The 18,236-nt window shown below is 36.8% G+C and overlaps 1 protein-coding gene across 4 annotated transcripts in view; it reads right to left on the bottom strand.

Annotated features, from left to right (window-relative positions):
* Nucleotides 1–18,236, bottom strand: part of NF1 (neurofibromin 1) — an 85,324-nt gene that overhangs the window by 47,935 nt on the left and 19,153 nt on the right. For 3 of the 4 annotated variants that reach the window (XM_021415322.1, XM_021415320.1, XM_021415323.1), the window contains exons 13-31: nt 16,814–16,948; nt 15,868–15,981; nt 15,190–15,269; nt 13,704–13,827; nt 12,135–12,278; nt 11,453–11,699; nt 11,084–11,157; nt 10,860–10,943; nt 9,919–10,359; nt 9,349–9,488; nt 8,674–8,796; nt 8,175–8,258; nt 7,502–7,618; nt 6,799–6,980; nt 6,480–6,691; nt 5,753–5,914; nt 4,731–4,834; nt 3,741–3,876; nt 151–213 (exon numbers count right to left, since the gene is read on the bottom strand). In XM_021415322.1, coding sequence (XP_021270997.1) covers nt 151–213; nt 3,741–3,876; nt 4,731–4,834; nt 5,753–5,914; nt 6,480–6,691; nt 6,799–6,980; nt 7,502–7,618; nt 8,175–8,258; nt 8,674–8,796; nt 9,349–9,488; nt 9,919–10,359; nt 10,860–10,943; nt 11,084–11,157; nt 11,453–11,699; nt 12,135–12,278; nt 13,704–13,827; nt 15,190–15,269; nt 15,868–15,981; nt 16,814–16,948 — 2,766 coding nt within the window. The remainder of the gene's footprint in view (nt 1–150; nt 214–3,740; nt 3,877–4,730; nt 4,835–5,752; nt 5,915–6,479; nt 6,692–6,798; nt 6,981–7,501; nt 7,619–8,174; nt 8,259–8,673; nt 8,797–9,348; nt 9,489–9,918; nt 10,360–10,859; nt 10,944–11,083; nt 11,158–11,452; nt 11,700–12,134; nt 12,279–13,703; nt 13,828–15,189; nt 15,270–15,867; nt 15,982–16,813; nt 16,949–18,236) is intronic. The other variant, XM_021415324.1, reaches the window with a different exon arrangement.

Raw genomic sequence — 18,236 nt, forward strand, 5'->3', positions numbered from 1 at the left:
AATTGAAATGAAAGCTATTTTGTGCCAGAATTAGTAGAATGATTTCACAGTGAGTTCAAACAGACTAAAGTGAAGATGTTTTGAACAAACAGCAAAAGATTTCTGTTGTGGGTTGAAAGAAATGGCTAGTAAAAAGGTCTCCAAACTTACTGATTTTTTGTTTTCCTTTTTTTCTTTTACGGTAGCTTTATTCAGTAGAGAGTGGCAAGTTGCCTACAGAACAGAGATGAGCACAAACAAGTCACAGCACCAACTACATACAGCAACAAAAAACCAATGTTGACTTGTACGTAAACTGCACAGTAAAATGTAACAAACATAACCAACAGAAAATGAAATATATAAACTAAAGACTGATGATGGAGGTTTTATTCCACTTTTTTTTTTTTTAATTAAATCTTGTTTACAAAGCACTAAATATAAAACAAGCAAATGTTGCGTTTCAATCATTTCTACTATTTCTGGCTAGATTAAAAGTCAAACCACATTAACGTGTTCATGATACACAATATTGGGCATTAAATCGTATATTCAGCTTTCAGATGCAATTCACCATTCCCAAATAGGTTTAATAGTACAAACAGCAAAGTGTTATACCTTTGAAATGCGCATTACTTTTAAAATAAATTTAGAGTTTAAAATCTTCCCAGTGTTTCTCTGTGTGTCCTTCAATTTTGTCAGATCTGTGATTCATCATCACGGTAATTATGACTTTGATAACACTAACAATAAAAACACTTCGGTGAAAAATGGAGGAAAAGAAAAGCAGCAGGTCTACATCAAAGATATTCGTTTTGATTGTGTTAATTTCAAGGCAAAGGGACCCACCACAAAGCACCACATTCTCTCATATTTTACATCAGGATCTGAGCAAAGCTGTAGCATATCAGCCTTATATACTGCTCTCCTCCAAAGAGGAACATTTTGCTCTTGGAGCTCAATCCTCCATCTTCCATATTGGCCGTAACAGTAAACTAGCATCACCAGATGACTGGGGCTCTATCAGTAGAAAAGCTCACAATGTTCAGTGGTTTGACAGCAAGCACACACCAAGAGTTCATATAATCTCTAGAGTATCAGAGAAGAAAAGAAGTGGAAGAGAACTCCTAAAGCTTAAAAACATGACAGAGTAAAAGCAAGTCAGTGAAACTAACCAACTGAAGAGTTCAAATTTATTCAAGACCTTCTAATATTTTAACCAAGGTGCATTCACCAAATTTCTGACCTCATGTAACTTCTAGAAAGAAACAGTTAACTTCAGAAGCAGTCTTATCCATCTCTGTTCATCAGGCTACTTCATTCAAAGGAACTAAACTTTCCATCTCTCTTTATTAAGAAAAATCATGTATGTTTGTGTGTTTTATTGGTATGTTTCTATGTTTTTATGAGACAGTCAGCACCATTCCTTCGTACAAGAGTCAATAATCCAGTTCGTTCTTGACCACATAAGATTCCGGAACATACATCACCTGAAAACGAGCAAGTGTGAATGTGTTGCAGTTACTGCAGAACTAGCAGTCAGCTGTACATGTCCAGGTGAAAATGTTTATTAGGACTCTGCGCTGGTAAAAGAAGCACCTGCCAGTGCAGTCTCTAAGATCCAGCTAAATACATTCTAATTTTAATTAGTGTAGCAGCATAATAGCCACCGTCCTCTTACAGAAAATACCTGATGAGTATTCTTGCATGTGTACTTGAAAATTCCACTTCTAAGCTAATTTGTTTTTTTCATTATTATTGTTTGTTTGATTTGGAGAAGACCAGTAGTCATCTGGTTTCAGAAACAAATCATGGTTTTTATTGAAACACTGTAAATACAGCATTCACTACAAAAACCTAATAGCATGTACAGTGTAGAATTTTTTGTGACTATTCACAATTAGCTCAATGTTTTTCTTCCTCTATGTCTGCTTCCACTTTCTACAATAATCTCCCACACGCAGCTAAGGCTGATAACTCCTTTGCAATCCCTCCTTCCAAACAAGGCTCAGAAAGTCTGTTTTCCCTGTTTTACTTTAGACCTGCTCCTCCAGAACACCTCGGGGCTCACAGCTCAGAAACTGCTGTGCACAGCTCTTCTGTGACAGCATTCTCCTCCAGGACTGGACACTGTATTCCCCACAGGTCCCACATGTGGCAGGGGCATTCTAAAGGTTTCCTCTCTTGGAGCATTATTTATAAATGCAATCAGAAACACGCGAAGGAGTGGTCCCAGTTTGCTAATTTTCTTTTGCAAAGTTGTGGTATGACAGCACAAAAAAAACCTTCAGCCACAAGTCACAAACTCAATCTTTGTAATTCACCTCATGAAGAGAACTCCATCAGTTTATTTATCTTGGTCTCTTCCAGGTTCTCTTCCCCCTGTTTACTGGCTTAATGTATCAATTCTGCGCACGTGAAAAATGTCTGGTCACCCATTTAAAGAAGTACAGCAGCCCATTACACAGAATGTACTCCAGGCATCTGGCAGGCAACCCTACAGTAACTCCAGGAGAATGTGTTGCCTGTATCAGTTGGAATATATTTTACTTTATAGACCAAAATCTACTCTGGTGTCATCCTACATCTCAAATATAACACTTTCCTCCCCGCCTAATCATCCTGAAAATACAGAGCATCTGCAGCATTCCAGTTGCAAGATTAATGTTATTTACCAAATCATATGCCAGTGGACATTCTTCCCAGTAAAAGTTAATGGCTTTGCTTACAGTTGTCCACAGCAACCTAGAGACTCCTGCTTTCAGAACTTAATTGAGAGACATGATACAGTGAGATCAGAATAAAGCTTGCATACTGCAGTGTCTTGATTTCACCTGTAAAAGAGCTTATTTAAGGAAGCACACAGAACTACAACAACTCTCTACCAAATACAGCCAGAACATTTTAGATACTTATTCCCTTCCGCTACAATAAGCTTCAATTCATGCTTTCTAGACTTCAGGACTTCAGCTAGAATTGTCCCACTGAAACCATACAGCTTTGTTGCTTTTTGTTGTTTTTAAAATTTATTTATTTACAAGCATTTTATAATCTTTTTAGCCTGCTCTTTTATCAAAGATGTAAAGTGGGAGGTTGTGTCCACCTGTAAATAACACTCCCAGAGCTGTGATCTGGATGTTTCATAGACAGCTTTGGAAAAGTTTACTGCAGAGATGAATACTCTTGAAGAATTTGCTTATATTTTTATGCAGAGAACTTAAGATTAATAAATGCACAAGTAGCTATTATATTCATAAAGCTGATGTTTATCAAAGGTATGAAGTTAATTAACTTTACAGAAGACCAATTAAATCAGAAATAAAAGTAAACAAGTACAATGCTTTTATATTCAAAATGTGGTTTTGCATTCTGTCCATCCAGCAGTGATTTTTTTTGTTCCCTTTTTGCTGCCTTCCCTACAGAGGGAGCTGTATGACAAACTGATAGAAGCGAGTATAACCATTACCTCCGTAGTTAATCTTTAGTCTCCCACTGATATGCTAAAAGCACTGAGATTATTAGCTCTGAGTTCTTAGCTGTGATACAATTCCTTAAAAAAAGAAAATATTTTAGTCACCTCCATACTGCCAACCCAAGTCCTAAAGCACCATCTCATCTTCAAGCTTAGATCCCTGTTATTCACCAAACTTGTGATAGAAGTCTCTCAGTAATACCCACTGTGCACCCATTACCAGACCAAGCTGTCAGAACTGAAAAAACAAACCCCACAGTTCAGGGGCAGGCAACCATTGCAGGCATACCTGGTACAAACAATGGCACACACTGCGAAGCTGTGGTGGGAATTCCGAAGAAGAATTAATGATAGCATGAAAAAATTTTTCCGTCATTTGCAAGAGACTCCGCTGGTTCTCTTCAAGGCTTTCTGTAGGCTCCAGTCTGAAACAGATCCATAAATGTAAGACTGGAAATCAAACAAATCACACTATCTGTACTCGTATTTTCAGTAGTAACCTTATTCCACAAGGTAAACAGAATTTTTATAGGAACATTTACAATCTTTCACACAAAAGATTCCACGAATATATTAAAATGCACAAGTACAAGGTCATTTAAAACTCAGTAATAAACAGATAGGCCTAAGTTGGACTCTCTTCCATACAAAGACAAGCATTCATCATTCTGAGAGGTCTGCACTATCACTTTGATGGTTTCTCTGAAAGCAGTTTCTGAGATAAAAGACAGATGTTTGAGAGCTAAGCTATTAAAAAGAAGGCCTACCTTTTGGTAAGCTATTTAAAACAAGAATACTGAAAGTTTTCTAAGAATTGAAGTCAAAACAATAGAACAACAGCTACTAAATCCAAGTCTTGAAGTGACATGAGAAATTAGAACAAAAAAATTGCACACAATATGCATGCATTGCATCTTGTTTCTGTAACTAATTCAGCAACCTAAAGCAGATGCCTTCTGGTACTGCTGGAAAATCCCACATAATGCCTACATAAAAGAATGAAGGAGCAAGTAGATGACGTTTTGTAAGGGCTCTATGCCTTTCTTAACTCCCTCAGGGCTTAGAGGACATGCAGAAGAACTCATCCCACTGCACCGGACAGCTCTGTAAACTCTCCCTGGGTGTAAGGAATGTAGATACAAGGATCATATCTAGTGGAATGAGGAGCGGAAAGCATGAAAGTGTGAGAAAAATATCTGCAACAAGGAAAAGGGAATCAAGATGATTGGGAGACAAGTTTATAAATAAATACATTTGTTTCCCCCTTTGAATCTCAAACCTTGTAGGATCCACCTCAAAGCTAACATGCTGCCATTCAGAGGATGTGATCACTGTTCTTAATAAAGGTTCCAAAAGCTTCTGCAAATAAGTAGCACCATATACCTATGGAAAAAAGAAAAGAAGCATGTCAGGCCAGATTAAGATAGCAATCCATAGGGACACTACAAAATTGTGTGAATTATGACAGCCTGAAAACACTTGATTTGTTTTGGTATAAGACAGACTTCTATAACACAGTTGTGAACAACTTCTACAAGTACTTTAATTATTTGGAGAAAATATAGGTCACTTGAGAATCTTTCTTGGAGCGCAGTGACTCAACACCCCACCTCTGTACAGTACTTCACATTTTATACTGAAATGAAAGCACAAACAAGAGCTTGGAATTCATCTCCCCCTCTTTAAATTGCCCTTTACATAAAAGATCATCATACAACTCAGATGGACACAGGTTTTAAGACACTTACTGTGACTGAAGATTATGTAGGTCAAAACTTCAAAATAATTAAACTTTGTACAAGTATTTAGCTGTTTTTACCAAGTTATATCTTCTAAATATCTAGTTATATTTGTTTTCAAGTCCACAAATCTCACAAATGTTTTTGTTAAGCAATCAATCAGGTTTCTTCACAATACAGAGCACAAAGACCAAGAGAGATGAAGCATTTATAACATTGGAAACTTTCAGAGGGACAAAGCACAAACTTAAGCCCAACTGGTTGAGTCAGGCAGCCTTGGTAAAAGGTTAGTTCCAGGAGGACTGGTATTTCTTCGTTGGGCTTAAAAGATCTACAAAAATTAGTTCACCGAGCATTAAACACAGAACTCCCTACGTTTTCAAGAGATGTCAGTGAGATTTATGACTAACTTAAACTGAGTTTCAAAGGCAACTTTGTACTATTTTGATCTAACCCATTTACTCAAATGCTTAACACTACAGACAGCTTTGTATTTTTATATTACTAAACTGTTCCTGTGGTTGATGTGATTTGTAGCAGAAAGTAAGGTTAGGTAACATACCTTAAAACAGAAAGTCATTATTTTACTAGCTAAGCTGTTTCCTCGGAAGAGTGTCTGCATGGAATCTGCTAGCTCAACTTCCTTTGAAAACATATTCCAAAGTAGTTGGTAGAGCAAGTGCCGGGAATCAAAGAGTGTGACCAGAACACGAGCTAGTTCATCCTTAAAAGAATCAAGGAAATGTTAATCTGAGCAGCGAGTTAAAGCTTGTACTAATGCTTTAAATTTGCCATTGCATGTAAATATCCAATTAAACACACACAACCTTTTCATAAATCATCCCTATGCTACTGTCTAAAAATCTCTCTCATTGTAACTCCTCATGCAAATTCAGAATTTCAAGATAGATAAGCAGTTATTCTGCTGTATAACGAAGACCAATTAATCTTGCTAAAATCTCCGCAGAGGAGTAAACAGACTTTTGTTTTTCTGCATTACAGCACACAGTCTGTAATAAGTAGCATCAACCCAAACAAATGCATTATAATAAATGCATATAAAATCACTTAGACATCAACTAAAATTTAATATAAAACTCTATAAAGATCTCTTAAAACTGAACTTAATATATTCTCAAAAAGTGTATTAAGAAAAGCTAAGTATTACGAAAGGTAGGTCTAATCTCTCTTTGGTAGGCTATTGTTACACTCCAAACCGTCTGCACTAATAGTTTCAATCTTATTATTTTCAAAAAAATATAGGAAATAAAATGCATGAGTCAACTTACCCACTGAGAACAAGGCACCACGTTAGCTAAAGCCATAGCAATAGGAAGCTCCCCCTGATCACCCATCATGGTAACGAGCTCCACCAGCCTCTCAAACCGATCTGCCAGCACCGTTTCAGCCAACGTATCAAATTCTGTTCCCTGCTGTAGAATTTTGGTGAGGACTTCCATAAACGTAGCCCTTGTCTGGAGGTCTTTATGATAGCCTAAGCCTGATTTTAAAAGAAAAAAGAACAAAAAACACATCCAATAAAACTACTAAAAAAAAAGTAAAAATAAATGGAATACATAATGACACAATTTTCTCCAATTACTTTACCTATTGAATGCATAAGACCGCTGTCCACATTTGCATTGAGTAAATTCGACATAGCGAGAACAGTGCAGTGCCGCAGCGAAGCTAGTCTTCGAGACATGCCACGTTTCCTGCCACCTGTTTGTGCACTTTCATCTTCAACTTCACTACAGTCATTTAGAAGGTTCATAAACAGCGTGAAATATCTAAAGAAAAAGATAACAACTTGGATCATTAAAACAGATTATATGAAGGCAACACTATGAGAAGTCTTCCACACTAAAAACAAATAAACTGTAAGCCTTCCAAAAGGCATGCCCCAAATAATCTTTTTTGTGGTATTGCCTAAGTTGTCAAAGAATATGTTGAAACAACAGGAAGGCAATGCCCTTAGAAGATGTACACAAAGTTCCTCAGACCAAGCGAATCAGTTTCACAGGTGTACCTTTGCAGTTAAATATAATTTCAAACCCAGTTAATCCCTCCCATGAATTAAAGATATGTCTATGTTAAGGGGAAAGAAAACCAAATCTAATAATTATTTTCTAAATAAAGATGTTTCCATAAACTTAGGAGATAGATTGGTGAACTGACATATGTATGAGGTAACTTTGGACAATAAAATTATTTTTTAAAACTCTAGCTGAACTAGTTTGTAGTAAACAATCACATGGTGCATCTACTTGGAGCCACTGCATAGCAAAAATAGTTAAAAGTCACTATTTACTTAAGAAATAACTGAGATTTGGCTTCCATCAACTCAACACCATCTCCTTCTTCAGGTTGTAATGGAAGCCCAGCAAGGAGAGAGACCACTGCCTCCATACTTGCTTGATCCAAATCTCTGAAAAAGTAAAAATAAAAAAGAGCTGTGAAGTCATTTCCGATTTCAGAAGGATTATTCTCCGCTCCCACCTGAGCATTTCCCTTCAAGCAGCAAGTCTCTTTCACTGACGCACCTAGTTGCAGGTGAAAAGTCTACCTGAGTAAGATCTGCATTCTGCCCAGCAGGAAAACAGCAATCACATAATGCAGTGCAGGACAACAACTGAAAAGCAAGCATGTCGCTAAAAACATTTAAGTACAAATGTAACACTGTAATCTCTGAAAACTTTATAACGTATCATAGGACAACATAGCTTCATAAATTAAAACAATCCTAACGCTAAATCAGAAATGGTGTTAAGGAGAATTAAATAGAAATTGGAACATTTTGAAAGAACCCTCAAGAGCCACGTTAGTTAAGGCTATACATTAAATACAATCCTGTTGCTGCACAAAAGTTTCAATTTTGGCATTTTCCTTAAAATTACAACCACTAAAGAAATTCCACGCATATCAAATGACACCAGGAACACCACCAGCAACGTCAGAAACAGCATAACAGTATCCTTCCGTACCTTGTCAAGCACTTCACATCTTCATCCGTTGCTTGATTAGATGTTCCCATAACCCAGTCTGTCAAATATTCCACCATTTTGTTTCTGTGAAATATATATACACACACAAAATTGCTTTTTGTTTTTAAATAACAATCCATTCCCTCAAGCACACTTACTACCATTTACCTCATCTTAATTATTACAAATTCAAATTTGAATCGTCACACACTGAACTTAATCTGAGTTATCTTCACTGTACCAAGTAATACCCCAGCCTGCATCACATGCAGATTTTTTTTTTTAAACATATATTTAGCATCCCCAAAGTCAAAATAAAAGTTCAATGTAGCACCAAGATTCTAAATTACTAAATGTGAGGACAAATACAGGAGTAAAATAAACTGTTACGAAAAAGTGTTGTTTTTTTTTAAACAAACAAGCATGTAACAGAACAAAATTACGCTTGTCCAGGTTACACTATCCTAAATACTTCACAATGCATACATTTTTTACTTACCTAAATTTCATCTCTTGGCAAAATGAAAGGTCATCCCTCCGCTCCATCATCACCTCCACTAACTGACAGAGTTTAGTTTTTATTTGAATCGCATGTACCAAATTTCCAAGTACACGCACATACCTGAGGATAAACAGCAAAAAGATGAAGTAAATACTTCATGGTGCACCAAAAAGGGCCCACACATCTGATACATCTTGTCACCTTTGTCTCAGAACCTACATGCTGGCTGACACAACAGACCTGCATAACGGATCAGTGTTTGCGTCGGTGTTTTTTCCAAGTGAGGAAACCAACCTTTATATATCAGCTAAGGATGGGTACCAAATTTCTTCTAGTCAAAAAAGTTTCAGTATAAAACTGAACAGAAGCCTGCCCTTCAGCTGACTGCTAAGCACTAACCCAACTGCATACAAAAGAATAAAGGAATACGTCCAGGAAAGGAGGTGAGCTATGGAATGGTTGCTTCTGATAAATAAATAAAAAGTCACCTTCCGTCAGCTCACTTTATGCTATGGTATAAACAGTCTCCACGAATAGTGAACCTATTAGGCCCATAAGAAAGGGGATCACAATCAACTTCTTCCTCAATGGATTCAAGCAGAAAAGGTTAAGAGTGTAATTTTCCTCCTTAAACATATTACTTTGTATGGGAAGGTCAAGAAGGTTTCTTACCTAACCAGGTTTAGCATCATTGTCTCAATACTAGCTTGTCCAAGATGTTCTGAGCTCCCTTCTGTATGATTGTCAAGCAAGTTCTTCATTATAGCAATGGTTTGTTCTACAAATTGTGTGTTGGTCTCAGTTAACAAAACCTACAGGAAGAAAGTTTCTGGTCTTAATTATGGACAGAAAAAAAGGGAGGCAGCTGTTTATCAAATACACTGCCGTATTTCAAAATCTAACAGATAAGCATTTTTCTATTATCACCTGATCAAAAGAATATACTATATGTCATTAAAATACATTAACACTAACCAATCTTAGAGATTCTGAGAACATTCTCACAGGTTGTGCGGTCTGAGAATTTACTCAGAATTCAAAAATATTTTTAATTACTTTATGCTAAATGTAACTTGGAATCAAATACAAAAATTACATGATGCATGCTCTCAAACAATCAGAATGTTTGCAGATTTTTTGTACAAAACACGAACCGACAACTCATTTCAATTTCCTATGTGAAAGACAAGACCGATGCTTTTTATTAAGATACAAATGTGAAGGAATATATCAACACTTTACCTGTCCTTGAGAATCAAAAAACTTGCTGATGGTATTCTTCAATTTGTTAAATAGCATTGGATAAAGTGCTGGACTCAACTCCAAACCCACCAGATCTTTAATATTAGTCCGTATCTGAAGTCCCACTTTCTCATGGTTACAGACCATCAGAGTCAATAATCGATCTATGAATTTGCTAACAGGAGTCTCTGCATTTCCCTCAGTGGATACCATAGATATCATGGAGCCCTTACGCTCATTGACTGGGCCCATAGGTGGACTGTATGTTGCTAATCCTGCATTGCTACGATGCTGTAGGCACACTCCTCCAAGGGCACAGAGGAATCCTGTCATGTTGATCCATTCCTGAAGAGAATCTGTGTCAGACAAGTCTATGGAGCCTCCCCCACTAACGTGCGACATTCGTCTCTTAACAATTGTCTTATGAAGACTTTCGGTACCCTGAAAAAGAACGACTCAAGATGAAATCTCTTCAATTAAACAAAAATAACAGAGAGAGATCAGAATTTAAAAGTATTCCATATCAAATCCTGTCATTTAAAATTCCAGTCTCAACAATTTTTTAAGATTTGCCTTTTGCAGTTTATTTTGGTAGTCAAAGCAGAAACCTATCCAGGGGAACTGTTTTTGGAGAAGTTGAAAAAACAAGGCTAAAAATGGCCCAAAGCAGGTTGTCTGGATGACTCCCTGCTGAATACCAGGATAAAGCATATTTAAGTCATGATTGCCAGTGGAAAGCACTGCACAATTTCTCTAGTAGTATTCCAGAGTATTGTTTTTACTTTATAAGTTCAGACTCCATCTACCTTACAGCAATTTAAGTAAGATTATTTCTTTCTCTTATCCTGAACACAGAGGACTGATTTCTGGAATATTTTCATGGAACTTACATCCTCCTACAGAATTAGTTGCCTAAATTAAAATTAAATTCCTTAAAATACCTGCCCATCTTCCATTTTGGTCTTTGGATAGTTAAGGATCAGTTTTGTAGCTTGTTCCCATTTTGCATGTGTATCCTCCCAGGCCTGAAATTAGACATATCAAGATTTAACTTCAAAACTACTTGAAGCAACAGTCTTTTCTGTGTTCAAAAAAACCAAACCAAATCAACCAACCAAAAAACCAAAACCAACAGATATGTACATAAATTTATAAGAAGGCTTACCTCTGTGTTGCCTGCAGTTGGATGTTCAATGCGTCTTAATAAAGCCATCACTCTTTTCTGAAGAGCTGCTCTCCCTACAAAGAACAGAATATTTATCAAACAGGTTTTTGAACAGCTATCTACATCAAATATGAGAACTTTAACTTTTAAATTAGCAAGAGGAACATAACCCCTTAAAGTGTTTCGAAAAAGGTTCTCCCTGTCACACTTTTAAATCACCACGGACAGCCAAATTCCCACTTTGTTCCACCCGTTTCAATGAAAGCAGGAGTTATACTCTAATCAAGAATCTTAACTTGTTCAAAGAACTCCAATCCAACAATCTTACTACACAAGGAGAAAGATATTTTCCAGACTCATTGTTCTTACCTGTTGACATCATATTGCTAACAGATGCAAACTCCATGAAAGTGTTGTAGTTTGGCAAAAAATTATGAACTGAAACTTCATCTACTCCACATCTGATATCTGCTTCCTCACAGAGGTGACGGAAACAGGACATTGCAACAAGGACTGCCTCAATATCTGGACTCCACAAGAACATGTATAAGGCGACTTCCAATTTTGTTTGGGCCTGGCGACAAATTGGTGTTCCACTGCATCCTGATGTACTTTCCTTGGGAAACAAAATTCCAAATTTGGTAATATTGTTTAGGAATATGACAGTTTTCCTAAAATTTAGCTTTATCCAAGATGCTTTTCAAATTTGCTTTTATTCCAGAGTAAACAATCCTAACCAAGATAAAAACTGCATTGTATATGACATTGCATAAACGAAGTGACAAAAACCTACCTTCATGAAGATAACCACGTACTTATGGAAGTCCTACTGATACTAGAAAATTGTGTGCTAAAAAACACCATTTTTTTGGCTCATAAAAGATATTCAAAATATCATTTTCACTCTTTCCAGCAGCAAAACAGTAGACCAGAAAACCTTGTCTGTCAAATGGCATATCTTACTGAAATGTTTGATCTTACTATCTTTCGCAGTACATTCCAACTGTATGCAATACTTAAAACCGTGAGATTTCAGGTTTATGTTACTTACCATGGAAGAATTCCCTTTCCCTTTCCTGAGGGTGGCTCCAGGAGCACAGCGCATCATCTCTTCATGGTCAAGAGACATTTGACTAGTTCCACCTCCAGAGACATCATAAAGGAAGAGAAAGTGACAGGAAGTTCTGTCTGATTGCTATGAAGAAAGGGAAGAAAAATAATAAATCACTTTATCTTTTAAAACAATACGGTTCAGGACAGGGTTCTACCTCAGGAAGGGAAAAAGCTCTTCAGAATTTACAAAGTATCTTCCACACTGGTGCTTTCAGAGGGCTTCATAAACACACCCATATAAACAGTATCTAAGAATGACCCTTTCCCTGAAGAAAATGAAGTATTTTGAGATGCATCTTAAAAATGTATCACCTTGAAGTAAGCACACCATACCTTTTCCTCCCATCCTCAGGCCTCTTGAAATCCCAATAGGTTCCTTGGCTTCGCTCCACAGAATACACACCAACATAATTACAGTTTAAATGTAAACAAGTCTAAAGAAGCCAAGCTCAGCAGGACTGTAAATTTTCTATACATTTTATATTTTAAGAAAAAAGGTAGAAACTGAGAATATGAAGCAGAGCTCTAGTAACAATTATTACTTTTTTCCTTATCTCGATATTAAAAATCATCCTCTAAGCGTTATGAGGAATTTAACAACTTAGATTTAACAAATAAATACTTCTCCACTGAAAGCAGAATTACAATTTCAAGTGCATTCTGTGAATCAAGGACAGCTGATTCCTACTTCAAGGCAAAACATAAAAGTCTTCCCAAATTCATAAAAACCCAGAATGCCGACAGTCTTGAGCTGAGTACATGAGATCATGTTTTACAGATGTACATTACACTGGAGATAAAGGAAAAAGCCTACCACTCAGTGTCAAAAACTCCAAATCTCCATCAATAACACAGATACCAAAGTTGAAAGGAGAAGAAAGTTCATTTAAAGATAAAAACGCTTTTGGTACAATGGACTTTTTAAGCATGTCACGAATCACACCTGACATCTTCTCATGTTAATACATCTACTCACAAGCCAGACAGAAAAAGACAGAAACCCTTTATTTTCAGTAGTAGGTCTTCAATTCAAAAAGTCTGGTTTTAATTCTAGCAAGTACAGAGTTTCAAAGAGTGTTCGGCCTGGAAAAAGTCTCTTGGTATCAGAAAGAAGCAAGTAAATTCTAGGACATGTCTGAACACAAGATCAATGAAGAAGTACATTTTCTCATAACCACCTTCCCCCTTTTCTTACCTTGCAGACTATTTCCCAATGTATTAGGGAAATAAGCATAAGGCATCAGATCTTCAGAAATAATTGAGGTTTTGGAAAACCATTTTCAGGGCAAGTAAAACAATATGTGTAGCTGAATCCTCACCCTAGCTTCAGCTAAGGATTCTAATCACGAACGCCTCACATGGCATTTTCTCATAGACAACAGAAAAAGCATTTTTCTCTTAGTGGAAAACAGAAAACAGAAAGTGTAGGTGTAGCTACTAAAACTCCTTCAATCATAAAAATAACCAAATGAATAAAAGGAGTGACAAAACAGAGATATTCACATACTTTATTTTTTAGAAGAAATTTATTCCTACAGATGAGAATCTCTCGCAGCCACTTGAGGATTTCTGTACTGCTGAGCATCTGATGACTGGTCAATTTCTTGCAGATATAAAAAAGCATTTGTGAACTGCAGCAAAATGAAATGAAGCATTAACTTTTTCATCTAATAAAATATTTGAAAAAGATATTACTACATTTTACGTAGAAATAGACAATTAGCATGAATATCCTACAGATGTGCTAACATCTTCTTTTAAATTGTATAACAGATAAAATATAGGTTTGTACTTTAAATGACATGATCCCCTCTGACCCTTCCCACCGCCCAAATGGCCTCGATAGTTCCCTAGAGGAAGTTAAGCAATTTGGGTACTTGTTAGAAGTCCAGACTCCAGGGCTGTCGATTCAGAAGTCCTCCATTTATCCACAGAACAGATACAGCACAGACAGTGGCAGTACAAGTTTACCTACACTGCTCTGATAACGTGTCTCAACTCTGTTCTGGAAGGAACACATCTAGGGATGTTCCTTCTTCATATCCATTCAGGCCTCACACTCTCTGTTAAAACTGCCAAAGGGTCCAAATTAGTGTCAATTTTAAAGGGTTTTTCCCCCAGCCCGAACAGACCACAGACTAATTCCTACTACTAGAAATTACGGTAATGAGTTTCAGTTATTGCCCAACTAGGAAGGACTCGGCCCCAAAATTATCCCGTAAGAAGCCCCTAGAGCCACTTTTAGCTGTCATGCAGGCCCATTTGTTGATGCCAGTCAAAGTGTTCCACCTAGTCTTTAGAACCCTTTCTTCCAAAACAAACTCCTGTACCAAATCGGATTAGATCACCAAATATTCTTATTAAGTTGGTCGGCTCCTGCAGTTCTCAGAATTTCGAATTTACAGGCTCCTAATTTCTGGTTCCGCTCTTTGTGTAACTAACTTCTTTGGAACTTTGTTTACCTTAGTATTCTCCAATAAATCAACTGCAACAGCTGCTGTGAAGTTATAAAAAGCAAGACAACTTTACCAATACAAACTCTTTAAACACACGAGAAAGACAAAAGGAGCCCACAGCTCAGGGCCAACTAATACCTTCCTTAGGGGAGGGTTTCAAAGTCAAGATTAGCAAATCCACACTTCTAGAATCGCTTAGCATTACCCTCCCTCAGTCCACACAGAATAAAACAGAATTCAAAGGATAAACACTTGAACGCAGGGATAAACTCTTTAACTTTTTAAAATCAACAATCACTGCTACACCTCAACAGCAGGCTGAAGAGAATCATTAAGAAAGCCAGCAAAACGCTTACTGATATTTTTGTTAAAATTCAGATTGCATAAGGAAGATGCAACTTTGTCATCAGAAAACAAATAAATTAAGAGGGTGCAGATTCATGCTGATGTTACATAGCTTTCCCAAGCTATTCACAGCTATTGAAAAAGAGAAGAGAAATCAAAATCTATTTCTCTTATATACAAAAGTTAACTTACCTGATTTCCCAGAATGTTTCTATAGGTGCATCAGGATTCCATAAGTCAATGCTGTCTAATTGGTGAAGAACTAGCAAGGCCTAAATTCAAAACAAAATAGCATCTCACTTAAGATAAGTTTTTACTTCAGTATTTACTGAATGATCCAAACTGCAAAGATATTAATTCAAGCAATGCTATACATATAAGCCTCTAGTGGTGACTACAAGATTTCTGTAGTTCAAGTTCCTCACCAAGGACAGGCAAATACTTCTCTTTGTAACCATCCCCTGCACAACCAAAGGCTTTGATAACAATATCTTCTGGCCATTATTTAAGTGCTTACTCGTGAACTACCACCAAAACAGGGAAGAGAAAGTCGAAGCCCAACAGTGCTCTGCAGAGCGCAACAGCGGAACTGTCAAACTCTGTTTGCTCAATGCCAGGGCAGAACAAAATGTTTTAGGAGGTGTAGGGCTGTCATCAACTGGCAGTCTGAAGGGCTGCATTTCAAAACTTTCCCTATAGGACCCTCCTGTAAAACTTTAAATGCAGGAGACATTCAGAAGAATATCAATAGTGACACATTTCTAAGACACAGCTTCATAGTTCATCAATACCTTGAAACTTCTACAAAAGCCTTCATTCGTCCAGCACAGCCTTACTAACCGTTTGGCATACAGAAAATTCACCTCTTACCTCCATGGCTTCTTGTGCTATATCTGGCATGCTGGATAGTGGAACGAGTTGTACAAGGCCTGAAATTAATTCAGCGGTGCTGCCTTGTGTCTCAGGCCCTTGCTTCCTTGGATTCTAAATAGCAAAAAGGAAAGCAAGTTTAAGAAGCAAAGCTTGTCAATGACTGACCATGTTACTGACTGATAAGCAACAGTTTTGTAACTAAACTAGGTGGATTTCCACAACTTTCATAGTGTAGCAGCCATGACACCCCTTACATATTTTATCTTTGACTCAATACAAAAACTTTTAAATTAAACAATAAACACACCAGACAAAAGGAAACTGTTTAGCACGCTGGTTAGATGCCCTAGTTTTGGCAACACTGCATTCCCGTGCCCTCCACAAGTAGACACCTAACAGATTTGATCGATATTCAGTTTACTTCTGATACTTCAGATTTGATGCACAAGATCTGTAGAGTTACAGAAGAATATTGTAAAGAACAGAATATTCATTCCGACAGGTGAATTCACAAGAAAGCACTTTTAAACATTGGGCTTATTAAGTTATGGTTCTCTTTCACATCACTACAATGAATCTTTAGCAATTTTACATAATTATTTTAAAGAAAGCTTGCCCTAATCCTCCTTTTACTCAACACCGTGGATAACATTAACAGAAAGCAGTAAAGAACTAGAAGAGTCTTTCTGGTCACTGAAACAATGACTGTAATCCCTTTTTCCTCCCTTCAGTTACAGAGCTTTGTGATCCCTTTCATTGTGTTCCTCTGGTTCTCTAAGATCTTTCAGTTTATTTTTCTTGTTGTCTTTTTGCTTTGACAGTGCAGGTGAAAAGAATGAGTAGGGAAGTGTCCTAGATGTCATGTTTATATTTTTACTTTTTATTCATTTAGAAACTTCAACAATAAATTCTACTATTTGAATGAAACATTCAGTGTACTTACACACAGCAAAAGCTTTGGATCAGCATGGATCAGTTTTACCAAGGATAACAGCAAGAACTTGTAGCTTCTGGTTTCCAAGTCCGTCGGTTTTTCTTTAAATTTAAGGCTTGTCATTTTCTCTTTAAATGTCAGACTCTGACAGGAGGAAAAAGCACAGTTATTGTCAGTAAGGTACTATACATAGTAGTTATAATTAAACAGTTTATGAAGCATTATTGTTTATATTATCTATGACTCATGAAAGAGTGAAAAAGTATGTTCAATTCACTCAAGTACAGTTGCATGGACTTCTGTTTAAAAAAAATCCTCCGTTAAATATGCATATGCTATCACTATTACATCTTTAAAGTTTACCTGATAAGTATTTTAGTGAGCTGCAGGTGGATGTAACTCTGCATAAGACAAACTATGCAAATGAAAAATGCATAGAAGAAATAACAAGAATTTCAAGCAATTTCAGCTGATCTGAGAGAAAAAAGGATCCCAAGTAAGTTTGAATACATGAGAGGGTAGGGAACTTTTTTTTCCCCAAAGGTAACACATTCTATTTTCTGTCATAGTTACAGTCTGCGTGATAGCATTTTCATCTATATGATGTCTGAAAAAAGAGTGCCTTTCAGTTTTCACAATGTACAGAGTGCATCTTTTAATTAAAAAACACCAGTTCCACTTGAAAAATCACTAACTGTCCCTGTACCATTCAACCTCCTCATCTGAAATGGCGGGTGCTGTATGGTACGAATTGAGGATTCACAGAAGGAATTCTGACTAGACTCTACTGTGAATGAACTATACCGTGTTCTACCACGGCTGTCCACACAACACAGCCCAAGCAGCAATGTGACCAACAGGTTTAAGTAGCAGACACAGCACTGGCTGTGCTCTAAGTGTGTATGGATGCTACTCATCATAAGGATTTCCAAAACTGAGAACGTGCTTCAATCCCACAGCGTGCACAGCACCTCAAAGAGAACAATCTTGTTGCACAGTGAACGACTGCAGCATCTTTACCTTAACAAAAATAATATGGACAAATGCTAATGCCTGTGAAAAACATTCATTTATCTCTCTATATATATTAAAAACATATACAATATATCTGTGAACTTGCATTAACCAGACCCAGAGTGCCCAAACAGAAGATTTTCATCCCTCTCCAGAAAATGTGCAGAATTCATATTTTCATAATTTTAAACTCCACCACCAGGGACTAAGCTAGTATTTTTGCCTACTGCTACCAAAATAGTCGAGAGTAAAAAAAATGTTGTGGGTATTCAACACAAGACAGAACACTTCAGAAACTCAGCTTTTTAATTATCGTGTCTAATTTACTATTTGATAAGATCTCAATTAAACATTAACAAGTTTAGTGAAGACGAAAAAGACAAAAAACAAGTTCTAATTTTGAACAGTAGAATAAACT

This window comes from Numida meleagris, chromosome 18 (assembly GCF_002078875.1).
Source record: "Numida meleagris isolate 19003 breed g44 Domestic line chromosome 18, NumMel1.0, whole genome shotgun sequence".
Taxonomy (NCBI): Eukaryota; Metazoa; Chordata; class Aves; order Galliformes; family Numididae; genus Numida; species Numida meleagris.